This window comes from Sapajus apella, unplaced genomic scaffold (genome assembly GCF_009761245.1).
Source record: "Sapajus apella isolate SASKATOON/1434 unplaced genomic scaffold, GSC_monkey_1.0 scaffold107, whole genome shotgun sequence".
Taxonomy (NCBI): Eukaryota; Metazoa; Chordata; class Mammalia; order Primates; family Cebidae; genus Sapajus; species Sapajus apella.
This window is the reverse complement of record NW_022437047.1, coordinates 6,623,766-6,632,379: the sequence shown is the minus strand read 5'-3', so window position 1 is coordinate 6,632,379 and position 8,614 is coordinate 6,623,766. Positions and strand designations below refer to the sequence as shown.

Genomic DNA, 8,614 nt, shown 5'->3' with positions numbered 1-8,614 from the left:
TTCCTTCCTTCCTTCCTTCCTTCCTTCCTTCCTTCCTTCCTTCCTTCCTTCCTTCCTTTCTTTCTGACTGTCATTCTGTTGCCCAGCTGGAGTGCACAGTGGTGCCATCTCAGCTCACTGCATCCTCTGCCTCCCGGGTACAAGTGATTCTCTGTGGGCACAATAATTAATACCTACCTGGACCCTTGTGCTGCCACAGACTTTCAGCTTTAGAAACAGATGCCTACAACCACCCAGTGAAGGAGTACATGAATTCAGACTTCCTTCTTCCCCTTTGCCTGTCTTCACACTGCTCTGCCATGCCCTCGGTATTGAAAGGGCTTTGATCTGAGGACCCTGGCGCAGGGATTAACTGTTCTATATTGAGGCAGAAGAGCCTGTTGCTGTCTGAGGTGGTGGTGGTGGTGGTGTGTGTGTGTGTGTGTGTGCGCGTGTGTGTGTGTAAGATGGTCCAAAGGAGCATTAGGGGTGGGGGCTGGGATAGAAGTAGTGGAGAAGTGCTCCGACGTCAGGTGGACAGGAGGGGCTCACCCATCACCATTCAAAATGATGAGACTGAAGGCAGCATTTTGGCCTGGAGAGAGGCATATGATAGGAGAGACCCATGAGGGGCAGTGGCTTTGCAGAGAAGGTGGCTGTACATGTGACTGTGGCAAGGGAAGTTCTATGGATTCCAAAGAGGCCATGCCATAGCTTGAGGCTGTGCTGGCCATAGACCTCACAGCAGCCTCTGTGCTGGGCAAATTCATAGCTCAGGACTTGGAAGTACAAGGTCATGACCAACGGCAGCTCTACCCTTAGTAGCTATGTGACCCTAGGCAAGCTGCTTAACTTCTCTGTGCCTTTGCTTCCAAGGCTGTGAGCTGAGGGTTTGCTAGGAGGGTGAGCTGAGCCACAGCTCCCCAAAGCATATTTATGTACCCCTGGTGGTGAACAGGGTTCTAGATGGTCTCTGGGTGAGCATGTTTTCATTTTAATGTGTATTAAAAGTATAAGTACATTAAACCTGTGATTTCCCAGATATTGTTTAGAATGAGCTTGAAGCAAGTGTTTACATTTTAAAAAGTGAGTCACTTTTAAGAAAAAAAAAAAAAAAATCAGGCCAGGAGCAGTGGCTCACACCTGTAATCCCAGCACTTTGGGATACAGAGGCAGGTAGATCACGAGGCCAGGAGTTCCAGACCAGCCTGACCAACATGGTGAAACACCGTCTCTAATAAAAATACAAAACTTAGTCGGGCGTGGTGGCACGTGCCTGTAATCCCAGCTACTAGGAAGGCTGAGGCAGTAGAATTGCTTGAACCTGGGAGGCAGAGGTTGCAATGAGCTGAGATCACACCACCGCACTCCAGCCTGAGCAACACAGCGAGACCCTGCCTCAAAACAGAAAAAGAAAAAAAAGTCAAGGGAAAACAGAGCCGTTTGTACACTGATATGGCCAATTATGAAGATGGCATTTTACAATGCAGCTTGACAAATCTACAGCGGGAGCAGTTTTCATGGAGCCTCATGGAAGGGTGAGGTGCCAGGGCACATGCCCAGCTACACACATATACACACAGCCTCTCTGCACCTCAGTAGTGCCTGTCTGCAAGGGCATTTTCTGTATCCCTGATCTCATTTGATTTTCAAAATAAAACTGAGGTTGGTTGTTAAAATCATCTCGCAGAGGAGGAGACTAAGGTTCAGAGAGGATCCCTGACTTGACGAAGGTTGCAGTCATGGCAAGAGAGCCTCAGCAGGTCTCCTGCACACTCTCCCACCCTCCCTCCTTTCCTGAAATGAGTGCCCACACACGATAGGCATGTACACTTACAGCCACCCACACTTCCCTGTACTGGGAAACGCGGAGCAGCAGCTAGTTCTGACTGTCCCTCCCTGCCTCTTATCCTCTCCACACTGCATCGGTGTCCCTCACTCCAGGAGCCCAGATACATACGGGTGCAGTAGTGGTGATAGCGCCCCCAGGCGATGGCTGCACTGCCGCAGATGCTGGCCAACGCTGTCACAAAGCCCTGGAAGCCGTGAACCTGGCAGCCGTCCGAGCCGTAGGGCCAGCGCCTGTGGGAGACACTGGGCACCAATGACCCTTCCCCTCCGACCCTTTCCACCTCCCGCACCTGCCAAGAACAGCTTGGAGTCTGTGTTCCTGAATGTTGCCCTCCGTCTCCGGAGAGGCCCTTGATATCGCTGTCTTTGCTGTGAGGCCTTAGAGCTTAAGTCGCTGGGCTGAAGGGGTGGAGCCCAATGCACACTCTCCAGGCTGGGCGACTTTGACTGCGCTACGGTTGGGCCATAGCCTCTCTCTGCGTGATCAGATGCCTCTATCACAGGAGAGCTCATGCCTGTATTTGATAGGTGGGGAAACCGAGGCTCAAAGAGGCAAAGATACCGAAGCCAAGGTCACACAGATGAAGGAAAAGTCAGAGGGGAGACCCTAGGCCTCCCCATTCCCAAGGGCCAAGCAAAGTTGGAAGCTTCTGTTCATTGTGGGAGGAAGAATTCTCACTGATGCAGACCCCCAGGCTGGTCAGCCCTGAGCATGTATATCCAGGTGGGCTCCAGCCTCCATCTGTAGTGACCAAAAGCAGAATGAGAATGTCCAGTCTGCTTCAGAAAACAATCTTATAAACACCTCCTGAAGCTGTGATGGAAGGCCCTGGTTTGTGTATAAGGAGGTATTAGACACTAGCCAAAACCCTGTTTGCTTTCACAAACACTTACTTAGAGCTCCTAGGTGTCAAGCATTATTTTAAGTTATTTACACATAATAGAAATAAATACTTCGAACCACCCATCTGAGTTAGGAAATAATATCCAGTTTATGGAAGAAGCCTAGAACTAGAAATGCTGAAGCCAGAATGCAAACCTAGGTTGCTTGGTTACAGAACCCACGCTATTGATGTCTACAACCTGCCATCTCTCTCATCAGGTTTCGGCAACCCCTGCCTTCCAGAAATCAACTGCCGTTCTTCAGAAATAATCTGGAATTTAGGCCATTTTAGCCTTCCCACCCTTAGCCCTTGGCCAATTTTCTGTAAGTACTAAAAATGCCTTTGGCCTGGCTGCCCAGGGTCCAGAGGTCAGGCGCCAGGCAGGATCCCAGAGCCTGTGGATTGGGGAGGGGGCTGGTACCGGAGGAGGCTGGATGTGGCTGCAACGAGGGCATTCAGGCTGATCCCACTGTCCGCAAGAGCCAAGCTCAGCACTAGCAGGTGGCAGGGAGTCCGCAGCTCCGGGGTCTTGCAGAAAGAGAAGATGGTCAGGCTATTGAGGCTGAGACCGGAGAGAGCTGAAAGGAAGGGTGGGGGCTGGCATTGGGGCTGCGGAAGCCCAGCTGGGTTCACAACAGGGTGCGTGGGGTGGATGGACCATCAGCAACCTCCCAGACAGACAAAGAAGACAATCAATATAGCATGTTTCATGCTATAACAGTCATAATCACCGACACCTGCAGGGCGCTTATCACACACCAGGCACCAGGATAAGCACCTTACATGAGTCATCTCATTCAGTCTTCACTTGGACTCTCTTCTCCATTTATAGCTGGGAAACAGGCTCAGAGACTGTAGCTAACTTGCCCTAAGTACATAGCTAGTAAGTGGTAGAGCTGGAACTTGAATTCCATTATGTCCTTTTGGATTTCAAATTCCTTTTGGATTTCAAAATGCCTACTCTAAGGGCTGTAGAGCAAAGTCGGAGAGCCTCCAAGGGGAAGAGTTGACCTTAGAGCTGAGAGCTGCTCAGGACACCAGGCAGGGAAGTGAACATGAAGGGGTTGTTCTCTGGCAGCAGAGAGACCCGACCATGAATTTTGGCTTGGTGGTCTCACTTGCTGCTCCTGAAGCTCTCTGAACCTCAGCTTCCCCCATCTAAAGTGAGGAACAGGAAAAACTCCTGCCTTCAAAACTATAAGAAGCACTTACCTGCAGGACAGGGCATGGAAGAGCATCCCAGGAGGGAATAGCATATGCAAAGACATAAAATGGTACAATGAGATACCACCTTACTCCTACAAGAATGGTCATCATTAAAAAGTCAAAAAACAATAGATCGATGGCATGGATGTGGTAAAAGGGAAATGCTTATACACGGCTGGTGGAAATGTAAATTAGTGCAGCCTCTGTGGAAAACACTATAAAGATTCCTTAAATAACTAAAAGTAGATCTGCCATTTAATCCAGCCAAAAAGACACATCCACATCTATATTTATTTCAGCACAATTCACAATTGCAAAGATACAGAATCAGTGCCCACTGACTAATTAGTGGATAAAGGAAATGTGGTATATATACACCACGGAATAATACTCAGCCTTAAAAAGGTATGAAACGATATCTTACGCAGTAAGTTGGATGGAGCTGGAGGCTATTATTCTAAGGGAAGTAACTCAGGAGTGGAAAACCAAATACCATTTGTTCTCACTTACAAGTGGGAGCTAAACCGTGAGTATGCAAAGGCATACAGAGTGGTGTAATGGACTCTGGAGACTCAGAAGGGAAAGGGTGGAAGAGGGGGTAGAATTTTTAAAACCTACATATTAGGTACAACCTAATATGGGTTGATGGGTGCACTGAAATCTCAGAATTTGCCACAGTGTAATTCATCTATGTAATCAAACATCACTTGTATCCCCGAAGCTATTAAAATTTTAAAAATATTTTAAAAATAAAATAAAAACCAAAGCATTACATATATCATGATATTTCTAATCATCAAACATGAAATAAAAATGTAAATTTAAATACCATCCAAAAAATAAAGTGGTAAACTTTTATGGCATGTTTGAGGACCTGGAGGGATGCTAGATTGTAGGGTCCTCAGGAAAGGGAGACACGGGCTGGGGCCACCAGACAGTTGTGTCTGGGGCCTTCAGGACCAATCCAATGACTATCACTTCCTCTCCATTGTCAGTTCTCATTAGGTGAGAAAATGTGCTGATGTTTTCTCTGGGTCTGCTTTGAACCAAAGCTGCATCCTCCATCAACCTGGCTTGAGCTGGCCCAGATCAGGATTGACACCGTCTCTAGCTCTGGCCTCAACGAGCATCTTAGGGATTCTGGGTTAGGGTAGGTACCTGGTGGACCCAGGTAGCCTCCAGAGGGGAAGTGCTTAGGCTCATGGGAGTAGACACAGTGAAAATAGTGGTGAGGCTGGAGAGGATGGGAGTGAATGTACTTAAATACCCTGGAGTCTATTTAGGCTAGCACTTTATGCCCATTATCCCATTTAATCCTCACAATCAATCATTCGGAATGTCAAGGCATTGAGGGCAGAGAGCTGAAGGGACTTGGTTACAGTCCCTTCAGCTGTAAGAGCAGGTGGCAGAGTTGTCTGTCCCCAGAGCTTTTTGGGGGACTTATGTGGGATTCTTAGCAGGATTTCCAAGCAGTGGATTAAATTTTCTCCTGGCAGAAGGGACGTGAAAAGTCCTAAAGCCTGGCTCTTGATCGTCTCCTGGGCAGATGTCCCCTCTTAAAGTCTCTCCCTCCCTGGCCCTTGCCAGGCTTACTCTCTGCTCCCACAGGTTCAGCTGTCAGAACAACCCCTGAGTCCAGGCACAGAGGGGAGGCGACCAAAGGGACCTGACACCCAGCTGGCTTTGGGGACCTCTCCTCTCCTTGCTAGCTCCACATTGGTGGCCTGGGTCCTCAGTACCCACTGGGGCCCTGCTGTACCCCAGGTTCTGCCTGGCTCACCTTCCACCAGCAGCACCATCCCCACAGCCAGCACCTCGAGCTCCCCGAAGCCAGTGGGCAGGGTGCTGGTCTCTGCCATTCTTGCTCTCCCTTCGTCAGTGACCCAGCTGTCTCTGGCTTCCTACAGCCAAGCCCTCCCTTTTAAAGGGCCAACCCACATGTGTGCAGGCACATGCAGGTTATTATGCTGAACCTTGGGCTTTTTCTGGATGCCTCCCTCCTGTAAATGGGTCCTCTTGGCCCAAGCAGAAGGAATCCATTCACGAGTTGGACAATGCAGCCTTTGTGAAGCCAGAATGGAGCCCTGTCTCATTCATTTCAGCCCCATTGCACAGGATTAAGGTCAGGGAATCCAAATGTTGTGTGTGGCTGAGAGCCTAATTGGAAAAGAGTTGCATAACCAGGGGAGGGGAGCAAGCGGAGGAATTTGAGCCACAGCTGTTCCTGACAAGCCCGGTGTCTGTGTGCATGTGTCCTCAGGCTCACATGCGTGTGCTCCAAAGCGCTGAGGAAAGGATGAGGTTTGGGAAGTTACCTGCTGTCAGAGGAAGAACCCCAACTAGGACCAGAGAATGGGGTTCTGGTTCCAAATCTGCCACTAACCAGTTACGTGCCCTGGAGTGGGACCACTGGACTCTTCTGTTTACTTTTCTGCAATGTCAGTGTCTTTTGTCCCTGTCGTCTGTGTAAGTCCTGGTTAGACAACGTGAATATAAACCTCAGGGCTGCACTTCCTGTCTCTCATACAGCACTTGAGCCCTACAAGCATAAAACATCTCCTAGGACACTGTTTTAGAACAGAGGGGCTGCTATCTTGTCAGTTCCTCCCTGCACCCGCCTCCCTCCCCACTAACAGCTTAGGTTGCTACAAATGATTTCTTGGTACACCGGCTCTTTATGCACTGTTATGTGCTGGCTCATGGTAAAATTTGCACCAGGAAACACTGATCTAGGGTACCTTAACTCATTTTCAGATAAAGAAACCAAGCCCCAGGGCACTGTTGGCAACACAGCTCATATTGAATGAGGTCAGGCACTGTGCTAAGGGATCTTCTGATGAGTCCTACAAACAATTCCATGAATTAGATACCATTATCCTTTCCATTTCAGATGAGAAAACTGTGGCTGAAAGCTGTTAAGAATCTTCCTGAGGCCACGTAGTAATTTATGGATGGAGCTGAAACAAAAGCTGGATCTCCTATTCCCCAGGCTCAGGCACTTTTCAATGGCATCTTCTGATGCACTCTGGTAGAGCAACCCATTCTGTTCCATCAACATCCACTTCCCAGGCCTTTCCTCTCATGGGTCCTCACTTATCTCCAAGCCAAATCCCTCCTCAGGGCCGAGCTTATGATTGCAACCTCCAGAGCTTCCCTATTCTTTCTCAATTTCTACCTTAGGATGTTGGTTATTACCTGTGTCCGTCCTTTTTTCATGCCTTCGAGATCACAAAAGCCTTCATGAGAAGAGAAAGCAGGGCAAGGCCAAGATTGAAGGGTAAAGTTCATTTAGGCAAAAGATGAAGGAGAAAGAAGCAGAGATGTGGGAACAGGCAAGCTGGTGGCTGGGTTTGGGGAGGAGGAAGTATAGCTGGGAAGCACTGAGAAAACCCTACCGGCTGCATCGGAAGGATAGAATGAGAAGCCAGTATTGTCAAAACAGACCTGGCAGAGAGTTAGGCAGATATGTGTGCACTGGGGCCCCAGATATCTTTGCGGGCCATAACTCACTGGTCTAGGCCTGGCTGGACCCACAGGCCTGAGGGACTGGGGAACCTTCCAGAAAAGCCAAAGAACTTACGTAGGGCATGTTGGACCAGAAAACAATGCCTTGGGGTCAAATGTGAGGAATGAATGAATCAGTCGGCTGAGTGTCTACTACTGGGAATCATCCCTGGTCAGTCCGCACTGGCCTATTGAGTAGATATGGTAGGGTGGGATAGGATTAGGAGATAATAGATAAAAATTGAAATTGAGCTGGGTACAGTGGCTCAGGCCTGTAATCCCAGCAGCACTTTGGGAGACTGAGGCAGGAGGATCGCTTGAGGCCAGGAGTTTGAGTCCGGCCTGGGCAACATACCAAGAACTGGTCTCTACAAAAAATAATTTTTTAAAAATAGCCAAACGTGGTGGTGCTTGCCTGTAGTTCCAGCTACTCGGGAGGCTGAGGCAGGAGGATGGCTTGAGCCCAGAAGTCTGAGGCTTCAGTGAGCTATGATTACACCACTGCACTCCAGTCTGAGCGACAGCAAACCCTGTCGCTACAAAGCAAAGCAAAGCTTTATGGATGAGAATTTCCAAAGGCCCTTATTGGAGGCTGGAGTTTTGTCTCCAAAATAAAACCTGAAAGTGCCTTCTCTAAGAACTCTTTGAGCTACTCCTTTGGGACCCTTCTTGGAATATGATCCCTTGAGGAGAGGGGTGCCCTTGTCCCTCATTGTGGAGCCATCCCCACCTTTGGCATTCGTAGTAATTCCTGGAAGGGCTCAGCTGAAATAGCAGTGCTCTGAGTCCCATATCCATGGGGTACTCAAGGCAGGCAGCTTTTTGCCTGGCAGCCTGGGACAGTTTGTGGGCTCATGAGAGACACCTCTGATGTCTCTTCAAAATGTCTGAACCTGTCCAGTTCCTATGTAACCAGGGACTTGTAAGTATCAGTGAAATTGGGTACTGTACTTACAACTTGTGAGAGAGCTTCCATTCTCACAAGCTGTCAAGGCTTTGGCATTTGAGTTTAATTTTCATAAACACCCTGCATGAAATAACTTTATTTCTCTTTGTCAGATAAGGACACAGAGGCTAAGAGATAATGTGACTCATCCAAGGTCACAGCCCATTAATGAAACAGTTGGGATTTGAACCCAGGAATGAGCTTGGGCTCCTTCTAATGCCTTTCGCACCGTCAGGAAGAGCTG

At 48.8% G+C, this 8,614-nt stretch overlaps 1 protein-coding gene across 2 annotated transcripts in view; it reads right to left on the bottom strand.

The window, feature by feature from the left end:
- Positions 1-5,866, bottom strand: part of RGR (retinal G protein coupled receptor) — a 14,191-nt gene extending 8,325 nt beyond the window's left edge. The window contains exons 1-3 of one of the 2 annotated variants that reach the window (XM_032259267.1): positions 5,701-5,866; positions 3,136-3,292; positions 1,940-2,073 (exon numbers count right to left, since the gene is read on the bottom strand). In XM_032259267.1, the coding sequence (XP_032115158.1) occupies positions 1,940-2,073; positions 3,136-3,292; positions 5,701-5,779 (370 nt within the window). In that variant the 5' untranslated portion in view covers positions 5,780-5,866. The remainder of the gene's footprint in view (positions 1-1,939; positions 2,074-3,135; positions 3,293-5,700) is intronic. The other variant, XM_032259268.1, reaches the window with a different exon arrangement.
- Positions 5,867-8,614: the final 2,748 nt, after the last annotated feature.